Genomic DNA, 21,379 nt, shown 5'->3' with positions numbered 1-21,379 from the left:
TCCTTTAAAGATTAGATGACTAGCGCCAGCCCAGCTAGTTATCTTCTACCCTGTGTGAGTAGTTAATGTCTAATACTTATGGAGAAATCCCCCTACCTGTACAACCCGGTATACGCTGAAAACTGCTTACCCTGAACATTCATTTCAATATTCTGACCCAAACATTTTTCTTCAGTCTTGGGATTTTCCTAATAATTCTTCATATCTCCAGTGCTCCTGTTGTTCTGTAGTGCATTCCGCATCCCTCGTGTGACCTTCATGACGGCTCTGTGAGGTCGCCAGGGCAGGCATCAGTACCCCATGTTACAGATGAACCTGAGACTTGGGAAAGTGATTGGACTAAGGGTTACATGGCTTTTAAGACTCGAAAGAGGGACTAGAAGCTATCCTAATCCAAACTCTTTACCCGTGCTAACGGGCAGGCACTGCTTCTATCAGTTTGTGCACCCGCAATCCACATCCGTCTCACCTTCTGGTGACGGTGTCACTTCATAAGGTGACTGGGAAGGAGTGGCTGTGCTTGGACTGCTTCAATGTAAAAATCTCTTTTTAAGTTGTGAACTCGGAAAAATTCACATCTATCCAGTCCAGTCTGCAAACCTGACTATGGCCCTAAAATGCCTGTTAACAAACTGGGTGGGGGGGGGCACATCCTTTGCAAGCACAGAAGTGCCCGCGGCGAGGAGCAGAGGGAGGACCAGGGAGGGCGAGGGAGGCCAGGGCCCCGCAGAGCCGCGGGAGGCACTTCAGACGATGTCCTCGGCCGGGTGGTGCAGGGCACGTGTGCCCAGCGTGGAGAACTGCTGCCAGTTCCGCAGGAAGCCCCGGTTGTACTGGCCCGTGTCCACGATGAGCCCGCAGAGGAGCCGGCGCCCGGTCTTCTGCCGCAGGGCCTGCTGGACCTCCCTCTCGGTCACGTTGTAGCTGATGTTGATCAGCTGGATCAGGAAGATGTAGGCCATGCCCGCTGTGATGATCACAGAGTACCACACGCAGGTGAAGGAGAGCGCCGAGCTGCAGGTGGAGAGGCCAGTCAGGGACGCTGCCATTTTTGTCACAGCCAGAAGGCCGTCACATTTCCCAGTTTATTCATATTCTACTTATTACTAAGGACTGGCATCCTTCCCAATCCTCCAAACTGGAAGACACCTTACTGTCTTTAGAAGGCTGATAACAGTTTAACATGAAAAAATTAACATGTCCTACTTTACTTTATACTTATTGATACCTTTTTTTCTAGTAAATTAGAATAGGAAGGGCTATCTTTTGTTGTTGTTGTTCATCTTCCACACTAGTGCCGGACAATGACATTCAACACTGGTTTACTGAATGAATAAATCCCGAACTGCACCTAACTTATGAGACAACAAAAACACAATGGGATTGCTATCAGCATCCTCTAGGAAGCTGCAGGTGGGGTCCCGGGAGCAGTGCCGAAGTTAAGATCTCCAATCTCTTTCCCTCCAATACTGACAAGCACAAAGCAGAAGGCAACTTCCAACACTAGCAGCCCTTTAACTTACTTACAAGATCTGTGGAAGTACCACGACATTTCAGACTCTCATTACCTACAACCACCTACCACAGGGCAGGGCAGATCTATTCAAGCTCGATAAGGAGGCTACAGTGAGGGGGCTGCAGCCAATATCTGCCACTTCCCTCTGTTCATGGAAGCAGTCACAAGTGAAGAGTTAGCTGGAAATGAATTCACTTGGAATCTTGATTTGGAAAGCTGAAAGGGACCTTGGAGGTTATTAAATCCAAGAACCTCACCATAAAGCTATGGCAAATCACCAGCAGAGTGGGGTGAAAACCAGACAGCGGGACTGTGTCCTTGGTTCGTTTCAGTCACCCCACAACACCCCCAACTGCTCTGTTTCAGAACACTCATCACCCACAGTACTGGCCAAGGATTTCACAACTGAGTAAGATTCTCCACGTTCTAGGAAGGAGATTTACCCCTGGAGGAGAACCAATCTATTTTACTAATGCCCACAAATGTCCCAATCTAGAATGACAACAGGGAGAGCTGTCCAGAGACTAATAAAAACAAATGCCACACAGGTCACTACACGGAGAGCAAATATTGTTCTGAAAACTAAGAGTGAGAAGAGAGAAGAGGCCCCAACCACAGACACTGGGGAGCACCCCTGCGAGGAGAAGGGAAGAGGGAAAAAAAAAAACAAAGAAAGTGGGTGGCAGGGGCAGAGGGGGCAGGGCCAATGCTGAAGAATCTCAGCTTGCTACCACCGCATGGGGATCTTCACAACATATAAACAGGCTCCCACCTAAAATGCATAAGAAAATTTTGACCTAGACACCACAATAATCATGAGTGGTGATTAAAAACAAAACAAAAAAGTAGAACAGGAAAAACCATGAGAAGTTAAAAAGAAAAGAAAGGTTTCAGAGATGGTGAGCACTTTTTTCAGAGTCAGGAGCAATAAATTAAGCCTGGGCTAAATAGCACCAGAAAGTAGCAATAAAACGAGAAGCCGGGCATGGTGGCACACTTATAATCTCAGTACCTGGGAGGCTAAGACAGGAAGATCACAGGCTTGCAGCCGGCCTCAACTACTTAGGCCCTTTGCAAGTTACTGAGACCCTGTTTCAAAATAAAGAATAAAAAATAGGACTGGGGTGTACCTCTGAGAGAGAGTGGGAAAGAAAGGGAGAAAGGGAGAGAGAAGAAGATAGGAGAGAGGGAGAGAGAGGGAGGGAGGGAAGAGGGAGGGAGGGAGAGAGAGAGAAGAGAGAGAAAAGTCATTGATGCTATAAGACCCCAATTAAGCCTGGGCCTATCTGTACAGTACTGATCCCTCAGTTTATAAGGGTCAATGACCCTTCTGATATCACCCTAGATAAATGCACATAGACACTGCAAAATTTTGCTGGCAATCTCAGGAATAGCTGTATCTCCATGGCCTGTCCTATGCTCTGGTTGAGAACTCCTAACCTAGAAGCAATTTGCAGCCCCCATTAACAGCAACATCTATTACTTCCTACCTGGGCCTCTCCAGTGGGATGTGCATCTCACCTGTAGTGTGCATAAACTCCAGGACAATAGAAGAGAGCTATGAAGACACTTCTGTCTCTACAGATGGTGTCCAAGGTCAGCGTTATCCCATACACCGAAGTAAGCAAGAAGATCAAAAGGGCAAGTATAAATGCCTGATGATTTGATTCTCCAACGCAGCTATTTATCCTCAAAACAGCATGGGGGGGGGAAGCAAACATGTTTTTAAAAGTTATTTACATAGCTCACATAATAAACAAGAAAGCTTTTTAAATGGGGATAGTGTGAATTTCAGTTATTAAAAGGGTCTCATTCTTCAATTTTAGGAAATTGAAGAACTTGTCCACCAAGGGGAAAGGCATATTCTCTGCTCTTTACAAAGTGGAATCATTATCATTAAAGACAAAGCTAAGAAAAAGGCAGATGGTGGCCAACAAATTGTCCTAAACATGCACACAAATGCACACACACACTTTTTAAAAAAATTTTTTAATGGTTTGGGGATTGAACCAAAGGCCTTGTGTGTGCTAGGTAAGTGCTCCACTTCTCAACTACATCCCCTGTTCCTCTTCCTAAATATTAATGTAAAGTCTATTACCCAGCCTCAAAGACTGTTAACACTGTCTTCACCATGCTAAAACAGCTATACTACAGAATTATGAAAACTTTTTTCATGTTAAGACAGAAGTATTTAGTATAAGAAAACATGTTACGACAGGTGTGGTGGTGCACACTTATAATCCCAGCACTTGGGAGGCTGAGACAGGAGGATTGCGCAGGTTCAAAGCCAGGCTCAGCTACTTAGTGAGGCTCTCAGCAACTTAGTGAGACCCTGATTCCAAATAAAATATAAAATAGGTCTGGGCATGTAGCCCGGGGTAGAAAACCCCTGGTTTCCATCCCTAGTACCACAAAATTTAAAAAAAAGGAAAACATGTTAAGTATATAAGAAAAATAATGGAAAAAGCTGAGCATAATGATGCAAGCTTGTCATCCCAGCATTTGGAAGGCTGAGACAGGAGGATTGTGGTTTGTGGACAGCCTCAGCTACTTAAGCCCTTTGCAATTCAGTGAGACCCTGTTTCAAAGTAAAGAATTAAAAATAGGGCTGGGGGTGTAGCTCAAAGGTAGAATGCCCTATGGGTTCCATCCCCAATACCACACACACACAAAAAAAGGTAATAAAAAGGGTTCAGCCAGGCATGGTGGTGCATGCTTGTAATCCCCGTGCTTGGGAGGCGGAGACAGGAGGATCGCGCTGGTTCAGAGCCAGTCGTGCTGGCTTAAGAGACCCTGTTTCCAAATAAAAAATATAAAATAGGTCTGGGAGTGTAGCCCGGAGATAAAAGGGCTTCCAGGAACCCCAGTACCACACACAAAAAAAAGTCCAAAACAGGTTAGAACTATAGTGTGGGGTAGAAAACAACCTGAAAATATACATCTACTTGGCAGGGAAAAATAGCTCTGTGTCAAGGCCATTTGTAGTGCAGAATGCCAGCAGTCTCTCCTGTCCCCTGCACACCAGGATGCTCAGGTGGGCAGAGAAGATTTCATTTAGAAGAGGCTTTCAGGCCTTCAGCAAACCACCAACACACATGCATGTGTGCACACATACACATGAGAATAAAGGACAAAGAGGTAGAATATGTAAGATGAAAACACCTGTTGACTCTTAAAGACAAAGTCCCTGAAAAGCGCTGTCCCTGTCCTTGGGCCACACACTTGAGATCCACCCCAGTGCCCTCTCGGCCTTTCCTGCACCCTCGTTCACTCCTGCATCCCTTCCTAAGGGGAAGGTGGCCAAAAAGCATAATTCTTTGATCACAATTATCTTAAGGGCAAAAAACTACAAACATGCCATTTATTCATATCTGAATAACAACATTCCCTTTAGTTTGGAGTTACTCAGTAAAGCTGCAACATTACCTTTAAACACGCACTTTATATCTAATGGGCCTTACGTGTCTTCCTTTGTCACTTACCAGCTGGAAGGTACAAAAAAAGCCCATCTCTGCAAATAACCGAATAGAGAGTTATCTGGTGGGGCCTCAACTCCATAATGCTGAATGGAAATCACTGGCTGCATCACAATGATTAAGGATGTACAGGAAGAGGACAAAAAAGTCACCTAAAAATAGGGGAACATTTTCCCGAGCCCTGTGTTCAGAAAGAATAGCACAGGGAAATACATCTGGGCTGATAAGTTCTTTCTTTAAAAAAATAATTCAACTCCATTAAGAATGGAGACAATAAATGAAGGCCACTTCACAAAGGAAAACTGCAAAAAAGGAAAGGAAAAAAAGCCCACACCCAAAACATCTCTGTTATTCTCCTTCAGGAAATGACTGAAGGAACTAAATGTGTGAAACTCAAAAAACTGATGACTAAGTGGGAACATCCCAAGAGCCACAAATATTTCCAAGGTGTAAAGCTGGGGAGGAGAGAAATTTCAAAGATCAGACACAGCGAGAACTGCATGTGATCGACACCTCCCAGGCCTCCACTTTTTTTCAACATACCAGACACAATGATGATCCATTCTCCGCACACAGATGCCGCAGATCCGGCAATGCCAGGCCCGGGCGGGTCGCACCAGCTGGCACTTGGCACACCAGTCTTCTTTCACCTTGGTGGGGCTGCCAGCCGACGCCCGGGAGGAAGCCTTGGGGTCCTCCTTCGGGGTGCGGTTGTTGAGGCTGCCGGGCATGTCTGCCCCAGGGAAGCCCTTGGTCTTCTGCCCTTTCTTGTTCAGGCAGTCCGTTTGGCTGCTGCTTAGGGATTTGTCATTGCTTGCTAGACTGCTGAGGTAGCCTGGATTCTTCTTGGCTCTGTACAAGGCTAAGAGGATCAGAAACAACCCGCAGGTAAGAAGAACCAGCTGAGGGGGCCCCACACGCCCTTGGGGGACCACTTCTCGTAGGAACACATAGTACATGTAGCCCAGTGAGAACAGTCCAAGGCTCAGGAAAAACAGAGTCTGTTCTTTCCTTCTGTGAGTGAGGTAGTAGTACCACAGTGCCAGCACAGGAAGGGAGGTCAAAACCACCACCCCCAGGAGGAAATGCCAGGAAGCCACATGAAGGAAGACAGGCAGGAGGACCAGTGGAGGAATGATGCTAATATTAACTTTCTTGGCTCCCCTAAGCCAAGGAATTCGGAGGCGATCTGAAATTGTATCCATGATTCTTTCGCAAGTCTCTGGCTCCACTGATTTACACGTAAGCCATCTATTCAGAAAGAGCACAAAGAGACGGTATATCATGTGGGTTTTCTGAATTATAAATTACAGAACACTGAATGCCAAAATAGAGGGATACATGATAAGGGACCAAAGACCAAGCATTTTATTTTCTTACTATTAAATATAAACATTTTCTTTCCTTCCTTCCTTCCTTCCTTCTTTACCAAGCATTTTATTCTTACTATTAAACAAACATTTTCCTTCCTTCCTTCCTTCCCTTCCCTTCCCCTCCCTCTCTTTCTTTTTCTTCCTTTCTCTCTCTTTCTCTCTTTCTTTTTTTCTTTCTTGGCACTAGGAATTGAACACAGGGTGTTCTACCTCGGAGCTACACCCCCAGCCCTGGTTTATCTTTTATTTTGAAACAGAATCTCACTAAATTACTGAGGCTGGCCTTGAAACTGCAATCCTACTGTTTCAGACTTCCAAGGACTAGGATAACGGGCATATGTCAACATGCCCGGCTACAGTCAACATTATTTGTTAAATATATAAGTATTCAATAGGTATATGCACATACCCCATATAAGTAACGCTTAGACTTGGGTGGGTGTGGTCCAAAAAACTCAAAAATTTCACAATTGAGTTGCAGAGAAAAAAATGAGAGTTCAAAAAATATCAGGTAGCCAGGTGTGGGCACATGCTTGTATAATTCCAGCATTCGGGAGGCTGAGACAGGAGGATTGCAGTTCACCGGAAAGCCTCAGCTACTTTATGAATTCCTCTGCAACTCAGTGAGACCCTGTTTCAAAATAAGGAATAAAAAATAGGGCTGGGGGTACAGCTTGGAGGTAGAATGCCCCTGGGTTTCATCCCTAGTAACACACACACACACACACACACACACACACACACACACACAAAATCAGTTAAGTAACAAAATAATAATCACCCAAGGAACTCTTATGGTCATACATCATAAAGAATGCTAAAAGGAGGGGAGACACTTCTGGGTAAAGTCATCTGAGGGCTCTTGGCGGGAAAAGAGATCTATGCTTGACCATCATGGCAAGCCAGCACGTGTGGGTGGAGAGAAAGGGGAGCGTTCTACTGAAGAGAAAGGCATATGACACAACCCGTCCTGGGCCCAGGGAGCACAGGGGTCTGCAGGAACAAGAATGGAGAACAGGCCAGTATGGGTCAAATGACTGACCCTGGGGAACACAACGGCGTCTGTTGACTTTTTTAAATTTATTTTTATTTTTATTTATTTATTTATTTTTTGCAGGTCTGGGGATGGAACCCAGGGGCATCTGACCTGAAAGCTACACCCCTTGCCCTATTTTTAATTCTTTATTTTAAAACAGGGTCTCACTAAGTTGTGGAGGGCCTAACTAAATAGCTGAGGCTGTCTGCGAACTGCGATCCTCCAGTCTCAGCCTCCCAAATGCTGGAATTACAAGCGTACGCCACCAAGCCCAGCTGTTGACTTTTTTTTATACAAAGTATGCTATCGTCTGAATGTTTGTGTTTCCCCCAATATTAATGTGCTAAAACTTGATTCTCAACACACTGATATTAAGAGATGGGGCTTCCACACATAGTAGTGTGTGTGTCTATGGTCCCACCTACTCTAGAAGTGAAGCGAAGGAGGAAGAGTGCTGGAGCCTGGCAGATAGAGGCCAGCCTGGGCAACACAGCAAGAACCCATCTTTAAAAAAAAAAGAAAAAGAAAAAGATGGGGCATTTAGGAAGTAATTAGGTCATCCATAATAGCACAGCCCTTGTGAATGAGTTGAGCATTCTTATAAAGGAGCCAAAGGAGCCTCTTCACCCCTCCCATCACCCAAGGATACAGCAAGAGGGCACCATCTCTAAAGCAGAGAGAGAGCAGAGTGTGTGTTGGTGCCTTCAGCCTAGACTTCCCAGCCTACCCAACTGTGAGCAATAAACGTGTCATGTATAAATTGCCTAGTCTAGCCAGGTGTGGTAGCACACGCTTGTACTCCCAGTACTTAGCAGGCTGAGACACAGGGTGATCACAGGTTCTCAGCCAGCCTCAGCAACTCAGTGAGGCCCTCTCTAATTTAGTAGGACCCTGTTTCAAAATAAAAGAATAAAATAGGGCTAGGGGGTAGAGCTCAGAGGTAAAATGCCCCTGGATTCTATCCCCATAAAACACACACACACACACACACACACACACACAGAAATTAAATGAATAGATGAATCCCCAGTCTATGGTATTTTATTATAGCAGCCATTTTATACTTTGGGTTTAAATGCCCCTTGGACCTCATTCACTGGAGGCCCCCATGTAAGTCTCTGGGGGCATGGCCAGGACAGTGTGTGTGTTGCTGTCCTGCCAAGATACACCATCTAGCTCTGACCTCCACTTTTTGCCATCTCTGCCATCTGCCACCATGCCCTATGGACCTGTAGCCCCAGCTCCTGCTTGGCAGTCAGCATAAAATGGACTCCACTTACATAGACTGAAATCTCCAAATCCATAAGCAAATAAATCTCCCTTCCTCTAAGCTGTGTGTGTCAGGTATTTGGATCACAGCGTGAGAATGCTGACTGAAACCCAGTCCAAAGAGACTATGAAATTAGTGGCCAGAAGTGGGGTGCAGTTACTGCAAACACCTAAAAATGTGGCAGTGTTTTTGGAACTGAGCAATGGATAGAGGCTGGAGGAGTTCTGAGATGCACAGCAGGATAAGCCTACATTGCTCTGTAAGGGCGATTCTGGTGAGGGGTCCAAGAGGAGAGCTGTAGAGGCAATCTCAACCTTAAAAATTACCTAAGGGGTCACAAACAGAATATTGGTGGAAATGAGGAACATGTATTGAAAGCCAGAGAAAAGGGATCCGTGACACAAAAATGGTAAAGAACTTGGCTGAACTGTTCGTGTCCTAGTGTTTTCCAGAAGGTGAAGCTCAAGAGGGATGAGACTGGACATATGGCAGAAAAAAATCTCTAAACCAAGTCTTGGGTACTTAATAAAATCTGAGGAGCTTTAAAAACAGAATTTATAATAAAAAAGGAAGTAGAAAGCCAGGTGTGGTGGCGCACGCTTGTAATCCCAGTACTTGGGAGGCTGAGACAAGCGGATCTTGGGTTCATGGACAGCCTCAGCTACTTAGTGAGGCCCTCTGCAGCTTAGTAAGGCCTTGTTTCAAAAAATAGAGAATAAAAAGTAGGGCTGGGGGTATAGTTCAGACTGAAAAAAAAAAATTAAAAAAGGAAGTAGAGCCGGGTGTGGTGGTGCACACTTCTAATCCCTGTGCTTGGGAGGCAGAGACAGGAGGATCACGCTGGTTGGGAGCCAGCCTCACTGGCTTAAGAGACCCTGTTTCCAAATAAAAAAATATAAAATAGGTCTGGGAGTGTAGCCCGAAGGGAGAAGGGCTTCCAAGAACCCCAGTACCACCAAAATAAAAAAACAAAAAAATAAAAAATAAAAAGGAAGTAGAACTTAAGCATTTGGAAAGTTCTCAGTCTATGTTGTAAACAAATGAAAAAGCATGTTTGGGAGAGAAGACTGAGGGTCTGATAAGAGATCTGCTCTGTGTTCTCCATCAACACAATGGAAGAGTGACCCCAAGGGTCAGAGACTGGGGCCCCACTCCCATTACAAGCCCCAAATGCCAGGGCATTGATGGCAGAAGAGTTCCACAGGACAGGCTCAGCACAATGCGACCTCAGGGCTTGGTGCTCAGTGCTACTTCAAGTCTCTGCTCCCTACCTTTCTGGTGTGGCATCCACAGTGGCGCCAGGTGTGGCTCCAGTGGGCCAGGTGCAGTTAGGCTGCAGCAACCACCCCTCCCATGGCACTGGGGGTAAGTCTTGGTGGCATCCAAGTGGCACCAGCCCTACAGGCATTAAAATACGAGAGCTGCAGATGCATGAGAGCTTCAAGCCAAGGCAGAAAACTGCCACAAGGGCAGAACCACAAAAGAGCCCCCGATAGGCAACGCCTAGTGCAGCCATGGAGGTCAGGCTGCTATGAAAAGTCCCCACTGAGGCAGTGCCTTGTAGACCTTTGGGGCAGCACTGCCCAAGACCCCAGCCTGGTAGAGCCACCAGCAACAACTGCAGCCAGGAGAGCTGCAGACTCGTAGCTCCCGTAGCTCCCACTCATGGCACTCCAGGGCAAGAACACCTTGAGCCTTGGGGGCCAACTTCCATCTCAGTGTGCCTAGAAGGTGGGGCACCCAATGATTATTCTCAGGCCTTAAGCCTTAATGTTATTTGCCCTGTGGGGTTGGGACCTGTCACTCCTTTTTTCTTTACTTGTTCCTCACTTTTGGAATGGGACTATCTATTTTGTGCATGCTTCAACTTTGTATTTTAGAAGCGCATAACTTGTTTATTTCACAGGTCCATAGCTGAGGGAAAATCTGCCTAAAGATGAACTGCATATTTCTCTTGCCTGTATCTGATTTTTTTTTTTTCTTTTGCGGTACCGGGGATGGAACCCAGGGACATTCTCCCTCCAAGCTACACCCCCGACTCTATTTTTTTATTCTTTTATTTTGAAATAGGGTCTCACTAAGTTGCAAGGGGCCTCACTAAGTAGCTGAGGCTGTCCTCGAACTACCATCCTCCTGTCTCGGCCTCCCAAACAAGCATGGGATTACAAGCATGTGCCACCACGCCTGGCTTCCGTATCTGATTTAGATGATGCTATTTAGACTATACTCGTGGATTTATGACTTTTGTGTGGATGCTGGAACAAGTAAAGTGTTTTGAGGCTGTTGGGATGAAATGAGTGGATATGCATGTGAAAACACAAATTTTAGGGGCCAGGAGTAGAATGCTATGATCTAAATATTTGTGTCCCACCAAAATTCATAAGTCAAAGCCTAATTCTCAATGTAACAGTATTAAGAGTTGGATTAGGTGTCCATCAACAAATGAATGGATAAAGAAAATGTGGTCTATACATACAATAAAATTTGACTCAGCTATAAAAAAAAAAAGTCCTTTGAAATGAGCTAGAGAATTAAGCTAAGTGAGATCAACAGTTTCCAAAGGTCAAGGGTTGTATGTGTTATTTCATATGCAGAAGAAAGAAAATAGGAAACAAAAGAAGAAAATAGGAAACAGAAAGGACTTCAGATAAATGCTGAGAGAGACCAGTAGAATGTGGAGGGGACCATGGGGTAGAGGTAGGGAGGAGAAAAAGGAGGACTGAGGAAACAGTTCAGGCCCTGGGTTCAAACCCAATACTACTGCTGCTGACACTAATAATAATGTGAGGTCCATCTATAAAGATCTCACTACTAATTTCACTAATATGTCTGGAGAGAGAGGCATGGAAGAAGAGTAAGAGAGAAACACACCAAGTGACGGTGCATGTATATTTGCATCACTTTATAATTAAAATGCATCAATGAAAGTATATAAAAAGGCGGGGCCATTAGGAGATAATTAGGCCACAGGGTAGGGCACCCAGAACTGTGATTAGTGCCCTTACAAAAGAAGCCCAAAGAGGCCATTCTTCTGCCACGTGGGGATGCAGGTGCTGCCTATGAAGACTGGGGCCCACACCAGATGCTGTCAGCACCTTGCTCTTGGATTTCTCTGGCTCTAAAATTGTGAGCAATAAATTTCTGTCATTTATAAATTCCCATTTCTCAGTATTTTGTTATAGCAACCTAAAAGGACTAAGATGGGCCAGTAGGGAAAGAACTTTGATTTTCAGATAATTCTTAGCGTAGGACTAGCGCTTAGAAGTGAGCGGGAGATAACCACATGGGAGTGGTTCAGAGCAAGCAGGGGCACTGGAAGCCTATCTCCAGAGGAGAGGGTACTGAGCGCGCAGAGGAGAGAACTCGGGGGACAGCCCAGGTCTCCAGGGCTGGGCGGGAGGAAGAGTTAGCAAAGTTAATGGAAGAGCTGCGGTCTTGAATAACAGGGGTTATGGAAACAGCATCGTGTCTCCATTCATTAGTGCAGCGTATTCCATTTTCTCAGTATGGATTTTAGACTAAGTCGAAACACGCTATATTTAAAGATACCCGCAGGGAAAGAAAAAAGACCAGAGACACTGTGTAAAGGAAAAACGACAAAAGAATTATGGAATCTTTAAGAATCAAGGTTAGTACAAGATTACAGCGGTCCCCGGGGAATTCTTTTCATGACCAAGCTCTAAATCAATAATCTGCAGCTGCAGTGACTTTTTAAACCAGAAGTAGTTATTACTGAGAAAAACAAATTTCTGCCGTCCTTATTCTTCCCATTATGCATTCCTTAGGACAATTTAAAATATATGATTATGCAGAAAGTGGATAAAAACTATTATTAAAATCTATTACTGTTTGATCATTTTTTCAGTGATGTTAACAAACCTTTTTGGATAGTAATTTCTTTCACTGAGATGGGGGAGGGGGGAGGCCAAATATGATTAACTGCAACTGTTGCTGCAAACACTGAAAATAGTCAAGGAGATCCCTGCTTCTAGCTGGAGCTCCCCCACCTCAAACAAGGCGCAAAACCAGTTCCAAGAGAAAATTACCTTTCATCCTCCAGGCCTTTTGCGGCCAGGTGTAATCGGTCTCTGCGGTCAGTCTCTTAAGGAAAGACCACTGAGAACTTCCTGGAACTCATGTGCACGTTTTAAACTTACAGATGCTGCTGGCTTGCATTTTTTTTTTTTTTTTACACGACTTAACTCACCGGCTCCACCTTTATTTGTCCGTTCTCCCCACCATCTTCGGTCTTTAAAGAAAAACGACGACGTTCTAGTAAAGTGAGCTGGACGATTGTGCATTACGGCGTAATTTATAAGATTCGCACGCGACGCGGTCAGCAACGCCCAGGTCCGGATCCCCGGGCACCGCCTGGGGGCCACCCCGCGGGTCTTACCTGTCGCACCCTTCGTCGAGGTCCTGACAGTCACACAAACACGCGGCCACGTGGCTCCTCTCCCCGCCGCGGTCGAGGTACTCGCAGCAGCACAGCGGCTCCAGCTCGGGCTCCGCGCGCCTCCCCGCCGGCGGCATCCCGCACCTGCCCCGCGGCGGCCAGGGCGAAGGCGGCGGGGCGCTCACGCCGGCCGGGGCGCGCTCGGGGCCGGGGGCCGGGCAGCGGGGCGCCCACCCTCCCCGGGCTTCCGCGGCGCCCTCCGCGCGGCCGGGCGGGGGCCCCCTCCGCGCGCCCGCCCCTCCGCCCCGCCGTTCCCATGACGACGGCGGCCACGCGGCGGGCGCGGACGCGAAGGGCGCCGCCCTCACCTGCGGGCGGAGCCGGCGATCGCCGCGCGGAGTGACCTTGGGGAGGCACCTGGCTGCCCCCGGACCGAGGCGGAGCCGCGAGCAGGACCCGCCCCGCGCCCCGCCCGCCGCCACGTGCGCCCCCGGGACCCCGAGCCCCGGGGTGCGGGGTGCGGCGACCCCGCCCGGGCCGGGGGCCCGCTCCCTCCCTCCCCCGGACTCGCCGGGCTGCCCTGAAGGCCGCCCGGCGCCCAGATCGGTTGATTTATCCAACTTGTTCGTCCTCGGGATTCTGGCCAGCTGTCTCCATTCGACCAGCAGGCCTCTCTGGGACTTCTGTTCCTGTCGTCTGCGTATTTGAGATGAAATTATGAAATTGCTCAAAGATCCACTTTAGGTTTTATTTTTACACCGGAATAAAAAAAAAAAAAAGGCGTAGGCTCATGTGCACATTTGCACTACCTCGAGCTTTCTGGTTGTTGTTTGGTTTTTGGTTTAATCAAGAAGAGAAGAAATGTTACAACTTTAGGTTTTATTGATACTCGCTTTACATTAACAGGTTCAAATTTTATTAAATTCTGCCCACATATTTAGTCTTAATTTGTAAAGAAACTTTGGTCATCTTTGAGATATGTTATAAAGTACAAATTTTAATGAAGCCACAAAAATAGTTTGTCAATGATCATTTTTGTGAATTTAACAGAAAACGTTTTAAGTTTATAATCCGGTCACTTTTGCTCACAGTCTGACATATAATAAATTCTTTCCAACAAACCCCAGGTAGATACACTGGTGCTCCCTGGCAGGTTAACTGGGATTCACTCAGAGAAACCCATTTTCCCTCTGATTCAGTCAATAGTTTCTTTCATTCCCTACAGGCATCTCAAAAATGACTTTAGTAATGCCAGGTGACTCCAGTGACTCTGGAGGGAAAAAGGAAACATTTAAAAGTAATAGTTGTTCAAACAATAACAGTATACATGCACACTCGTGTGTTCATTCCAGAGAAAGACCTCCAGAGGACAAAACAATAAACTCTTCCTGGATTTTTCCTAACCCTTAGAAGTCTGATTTCAAGTCAGTTCACAAAGTCCTCATTTTCACCAACCATTTGTGTTGAGACACTAATACCTAAAAACTTTAGGAAGGAGCCCAAATTTGTGTCTCATAGCTTCAGTCTGTGAGGTTATATGGGGACACACATGCCCCCACAGAATTCATGAAAGAGCTAAAGTTTACTTCTGGCTTATAACTTAACCAAAGCAAGCCACACATGTAAATATTCTGAATGAAGTCATACACAGCTACTGAAGGGCTATACTCAAAGTAGTTTCAACCAAACAGGTCACTTCTACCATGAAAGACCGCTAAGCTGAATCCAAGCTTAGTTTAAGTATGCATTTTATCTGATACTAAATGCCCAGATTTTAACACCATCTTCTGGTTTTTAAAACTAAGAGGATGGTTCTTCCTTTTGTGTGTTGGTATTCTATGTTTCCCTTTCCTAAATTGACTCTTCTGCCATTTGCTACAAGATAATCGCATCTCTGCTGCCTTAGTAAAAAAAAAAAAAAAAAAAAAAAAAAAAAAGAAAACTATTTCTTTCATGAAGATACAACATGGCTGAAGAACCTTTAGAAAATAATTATCAATGTGCAAAGTTAAAAGGTGTGACTGCTGAATTTGCGTGCCAAATACATGAAGACACTGAAATGTTTTGCAGGTCACAAACCCAGAAATGTCACATATGCCTAAAAACTGATCCTTTAAAATTAGTAATAATTTAGAGGCTTCTTAAATTATCTTCCTTAATCTATTCTGCTTAACTGTGAAAGCAGTCTTGGACACATACTGATTCTATGCCAACAGATAAATTTAAAACACCAAACCTCAAGCCTCTCTAGAAAAGCGGCTGTACCACTCAATTCAGAATGTCTCATTTTCTTCTTTGCATCACAGAATTTCAATTCCAGAATATATTTCATGGTTCACTGAAGAAATTCACAGCTTAAATATATGTACAGGAAATGGGAGGATAGATTCTTAAGGCCTTCAGAGAATAATTATCAGATAAATGTTGTTAAAGAGAATGTTCATATTAGGAATCTCGATCATAAGAAAACATGGAAATGTTCCTGTGGCAATTAAATTCCTTCGTCCTCTGGCTTTCTTCCAGATGTTTCCTTTCAGTTCCAAGTTCTCTCTACAGTTTTAGTCAATAAGGTCACTAGCTTTCAACAGCTATGCCAGTCTTGTTCTTATTCAGTAGATCAAAGGTTTTCTGAAGCATAATGAGTGAGCTCTTCAGCTGCAAATAAAGTTTCAAAATCAGATTAAATTTCTGATTACTTTATGCCCAAAGCTTACAGTTACATTCAATATAGTTTTATTTATACTGATGCCCGAATACACACTGAATGTATCACACTTGGTTCTTTAGGGCATATACTGCCAGTGCGATTGCCCTGCGGATCTCATTTGCTAGAGGCCTGCCCTTCCTGCTACTTCTGTACATCCTACCGGCTAGTAGTAGGTCCATGACTCAAATTCCCCAAAGTGAAGGGCTTGTTTCCTTACATGGGTTCTGAGGTTGCGCTGGTCTCTGTAGTATTCCCCGAACAACTCAGGTTCCACTGCCTGGTCATTCCTTACTATTCGGCTCACGTTCCTCTTTGCGTACCTAACACTCACCTGTGTTCACTGTTTCCATGTAGTTGCCCCTAATCATCCTGTCTCTTAAAGGATTACTCTTCCAGCTTTACACTTTGACACTTGATTTTGTAATTTTTTTCTATGATCTTTAACAATATACATGGACATCTGATTCCTCTAATAAAGTGGTAAGCATTTTGAGACTGAGAATTATGCTTTGTCCTCTGTTGTACTTGTTCATTTGTTCATTCAGCAAATATGCATCGGTTCCCTATCACATAGCGGGCTCTGCTGAGCACTGAGTAAACAGTGTGAACCAGAATAGCTCGTTGCCCTCACGGAGCTTACAGACTAGCAAGGGATGAACTCAAATGATAATCACACGCATAAGATACACTCACAAATTTTATTGTTTTGTTGTTTATTTATTTTAGAGATGCTGGCGACTGAACCCAGGGCCTCACACATGCTGGGCAAGTGCTACCACTGAGCTATATCCCCAAGATAAAGAATACAAAATCGGACTGGGGGAATAGCTCAGAGGGAAAATCCCCCTGGGTTCAATCCCCAGTACCACTAAAATAAAATAAAATAAAATACCTCATCTCAGGTATTTAGTTATAGTAGCACAAACAGACCAAGACAGGAGTCCTTAAATGCAAGGGATTACTTAAAGTTAGGCAAGTAGATGAGATCATCCAAAGGTAAAGTAGTGGAGAAAGGAAGAGAATATTAATACAACACAGGGCCCTGGAATATTCAGGCAGGCCAGAAGAGGTCAAGTAGAGGGGATGGTTTTAACCAGTCAAAAGTAGTTTTACATTATTCCAAGTAAAAGACTCATCATAGAATACCACATACTGTAAGAGCCAAGTGAAAAACTCTAGTCACATACTACACACTGTGTGAGCCATTTACATGAAATATCCCAAACGGGCAGAAGCAGACTGGTGGGTATCAGGGGAGTGACTACTAATAGGTCCAGGATTTCTTTTGGGGTGATAAAAGTGCTCAGGAATCAGACAATGGCGATGACTGCACACCATGATTGTGAATGTATAGAGTGTAAATTGTATCACAATACAGGGGAGCTTATTGGTTTTAAAGAAGGCAACATTAGCTACATTCAAGAAAAGAGTGGTCATCTCTATTGAGTATTAACAATGTAAGATGAAGGCTAAAAAAAAGTCCACTATTTTTCACCTGACATTTACATGTCAATGGGGGAATTTTAGGGAAAGAAAACCAGGCAGGAGAGAGCTGGATGAATGAGCTAAATACATACACCCAACTCTGCTCCCTGCTGAATTCCCACTGAAAGTATGTTACAGGGATTTTTTTTTCTTAAGGCATAAATTCGCAAGGGCACGAAGAATAGAAATGAGAAAACAGCAACACAACTTTGGGAACTAGAAAGCAGATGGATGACTTAATAGACCCCCAAAAAACCAAAACAAAAAAAAAATCAATCCTAAGCTGGGAATGCTAAGAATTAATAAAATTAACCCAGAAAAATCCTTATCATGTATAGATTGAAGAAAAAAGGATTAGATGAAACTTTAGGCATATAACATCTACTACTTAGGCAGAAGTCTCAAATTTTATTTTCTGGCAGGATAAAATACAGGGTCTCTGGCTGGCTGAATATCTAGGTATTGTTAAGAACAAAGGTACCACAGCAAAAACAAGGGTTAAGTGACAGACACGTATCCTAAATGCTGAGAGCATTCCTCCTGCCCTGCTCTCCCCACCCTTCATACTCACTCCTAAAAGGCTGGCAGCCAACACTTAATCCTTCCAATACAAGATTGGAAGAGTCTTCTCTGGAAACTGACCGGTCCTCTTGCAAACTGACCTGAAGATAATGATATCAGAATTTCCAAGCCACCATCTCAGCCAGATCTGCAAAGAAGTTCAGGCTACACCAGCCTGATCCACATGTTAAGAGCCTCTGTGCACACAAGCAGACAACTGAGGACTACCACACATCTAAAGTGATGCTCTAACCTAGAGACAGAAATTAAAGCAAGGGGAAAGAATCTTGGTGGAAAGTGACTATACCAGAAGAAACAAACTGTTTTAGCTGTCAGTAATATCCTCAGAGAGTTAAAGATATTGTAAGAATTTATAAAAGATTATGCCACAAATAAGAAACAGAGAAACAAAAGCACTTTGAAATTTAAAAAAAAAAAAAAAACTTGGCAAAACTAGAAAACTCAATAGAAGAACCTGAAGAAAAAGTTGAGGGTGTCTCTCAGGAGGAGGAGGAAAAAGATAAGGAGATGGAAGCTGGAAAGAAAAGATAACAGATACAAGCCAGGCATGGTGGAAAATACTTGTAATCCCAGCATTCGAGAGGCTGAGACAAGAGGATTGTGGTTCACGGACAGCCTCAGCTACTTAGTGAGGACCTCTGCAACGTAGTGAGACCCTGGCTCAAAATAAAGAATAAAAAATAGGGCTGGGGGTGTAGCTCAGAGGTAGAATGCCCCTGGGTTCAATCTCCAGCACCACACACACACACACAAAAAAAAAAAAAAAAAAAAAAAAAAAGAAATGAAAAGAACAGAAAAGAGATTCAGAATTCTCAGTAGTAAGCCAGGCACAGTGGCACACACCTGAAATCCCAGTACTTGGGAGGCTGAGAAAAGAGGATCCAGGTTGGTGGCTAGCCTCAGCTACTTAGTGAGGCCCTCCACAATAAGACCCTATTTCAAAATAAAGATTAAGAAATAGATCTGGAGGTATAGCTCAGAGGTAGAATGTCCCTAGATTCAGTCCCCAGTAGATAGATAGATAGATAGATGATGAATAGATATAGATATTTTATATATATATACATATATACATATACACATATACACATATACACATATACACATATACACATACACACACACACACACACACACACACACACACACACACACATATATATATATATATATATATATATATATATATATATATATATGAATTCTCAGTAGTAGTTTTGGAAGCCAAAAGGTCATGGAGAAGTGCCCTCAAAGGTCTAAAGGAACATTATTTCCAATCTAGAATTCTATCCCCAAACAAACCACTAATCAAGGAAAAGGATAGATAAAACTTTATCAGATAACTGAACTCTGAAAATATTTACCTCCAAACTCCCTTTCTCAAGAAGTTACCAGAGGATGTGTACCTTTTTCTTTTTCTTTTTCTTTTATTTATTTATTTATTTATTTGGTGGTGGTACTGGGATTCCTGGAAACCTTTCTACCTCCGGGCTACACTCCCAGACCCATTTTTATACTTTTTTATTTGGAAACAGGGTCTCTTAAGCCAGCGCAGCTGGCTTCGAACCTGCGCGATCCTCCTGTCTCCACCTCCCAAGCATGGGGATTACAAGCATGCGCCACCACGCCCCGGCTATACATTCTGCTTTAAAAGGTACACATCCTCGCCGATATATATGATATATATATCATAGGTCTGGGAGTGTAGCCCAGAGGTAGAAGGGTTTCCAGGAACTCCAGTGCCACACACAAAGTAAAAAAGAATGTATAAGCTGGGATGTAGATGAATGGTAGGTTACTTGCCTAGTAAGCATGAGACCCTGAATTTAGTGCCCATCATGGCAAAACAAAGGGAAAGAGGAGAAAATGAATCAAGAAAGGAAAAAAGGCAAAAGAGCAGAGAAGAGAGACAACAGGAATCCCCAGGATGACAGCTGTGTACTAGACATAGAGGACCACTGGACCTAACTAGAGGCAGTGAGGTCTCCATCAATGGAAAACCTGAGTGAATAAAGATTTTGAAAGGCTATTTAGAAACCAAGAATTAGGAGAAGAAATGCTTATAATAATATCTAAATGCAAAAAAGTTAAGAAGTACCAATACATGCTTATTTGTAAATATGGGAATAAGCCAAAGAATAAATTCAGAGTTCCATAGGCTTATCTTTGGATAAAAAATGGGGAAAAGGTACTGGATTGGCATTTTTCTGAACAAACCTTGCAGAACAAATTAACCATATGAATGAGTGATCTGATGAGAATAAAAGCTTTGAAAAGTGAAGGGTTATGAAGGATATAGCAGTGACAGCCAGAGTCGGCAACTCTGGAGGAGCCTGTCAAAGGAAGTAGATAAGGATGGGTTTGTTAATGTAGATGATAATGGAGCAGGGTCACATGCTGATGGTAAAGATCCAGTGGATGAGGGAGCCTGAACGTGGAGAAGCCAGAAGAGTGAAGGATGGAGTCTCCCCAAGGTACACATTGGGACTTGCCTCCCAAAGCTTCTAAGCCAGATCAGCACTCCCAATACTGGCCAAGGAGAGGACGGGGCCCAAAGATAGGACGGTTCATACCTTTGGTGATAGGAAGAGGACAGGAAAGTTTCTTTTTTCTTCATAAGGCACAACCATCAGTTGAGAGTGAGGGGAAAATGAGAGGACAGAGAAAAAAAGTGAAAACCCAATTGCTCATTGCCGCAGAGGGGAGGAAACGATACTAGGGAATTGTGGGTGATGCACATCTGAGGAGTGCTGAGCTGAATCAGGAACCTTTAGTGCCCACATGATATCCTAGGAAGTGCTCAGTAATCGAATTTACTAAAAAATAACCATATGCATGGAAGAAGACAAAAGGAAATAAAATATTAACAGTGATTGTGTCTGAATGCTAGAACTACATGTTTCATTCTCTTCTACTAATTTCTATTTTTCAGTTTTGAAAAGTGAGCAGGCACTGTTTCAAAATGGAAATATTAATCTTTATTTCTCAAAGAGAATCCTAAGTTTGGTTCAAAGGACCAAGTAACACGTATGGATGATGCTATGTTCAAGAGATAATGCTAAGGACAAAACAAATTACCTCAGTGTTCATCGTTAATAGAGAACTGGTAAAATAATTGTCACATCTATACAGTTGTACCCTACTGAATAAAGAAGAGTAAGTGCTTCATGTACTCATACAGAAGTACCTAAAAGATACGTGGTTAATAGATAAAAGCAAAATAATGAACAGTATATAGAGTAGCTACAGTATATATAGTAGCTACTTATTTCTATGAGTTAATATTAAGCATAAAATTTTATCTAGAAGGATCAATACAAATAATGAAATAGATGCATCCATGCTGATTAGAAAGCATCTTCAAAGTCTATTACTAATTGCAAAAGAGGGGTATTCAACAGTGTGTGCAATATGTTCCTATTTTGTAAGAAAAATAATAAAAATGGCCATATATATGTGTATATACATAGCAGAAACTTTCTCAAAATAATGTTATAGTAAGTATTGTCTCATTAATACTGGTATGAAGGTACTAGGA

The 21,379-nt window shown here is 43.7% G+C and overlaps 2 protein-coding genes across 3 annotated transcripts in view; both read right to left on the bottom strand.

Annotated features, from left to right (window-relative positions):
• Positions 1-746: 746 nt before the first annotated feature.
• On the bottom strand, positions 747-14,583 carry ZDHHC23 (zDHHC palmitoyltransferase 23; the record flags this gene model as incomplete). Its single annotated transcript, XM_080696519.1, has 5 exons — positions 747-1,014; positions 3,038-3,205; positions 5,536-6,243; positions 13,068-13,763; positions 14,546-14,583. 5 exons carry the CDS (start codon positions 14,581-14,583, stop codon positions 747-749), a joined length of 1,878 nt encoding a protein of 625 aa, XP_080552645.1.
• Positions 14,584-15,641: 1,058 nt separating this feature from the next.
• The window catches only part of GRAMD1C (GRAM domain containing 1C), a gene marked incomplete at both ends in the record, with an annotated part of 40,432 nt that continues 34,694 nt past the window's right edge, over positions 15,642-21,379 (bottom strand). For both annotated transcript variants that reach the window (XM_080695517.1, XM_080695518.1), the window contains one exon: positions 15,642-15,722. In XM_080695517.1, the coding sequence (XP_080551643.1) occupies positions 15,642-15,722 (81 nt within the window). The remainder of the gene's footprint in view (positions 15,723-21,379) is intronic.

Source organism: Muscardinus avellanarius (assembly GCF_963383645.1).
Source record: "Muscardinus avellanarius genome assembly, chromosome: 5".
Lineage (NCBI taxonomy): Eukaryota > Metazoa > Chordata > Mammalia > Rodentia > Gliridae > Muscardinus > Muscardinus avellanarius.
Note: the sequence above shows the minus strand (reverse complement) of the source record. Positions and strands in the feature narration are given on the sequence as shown.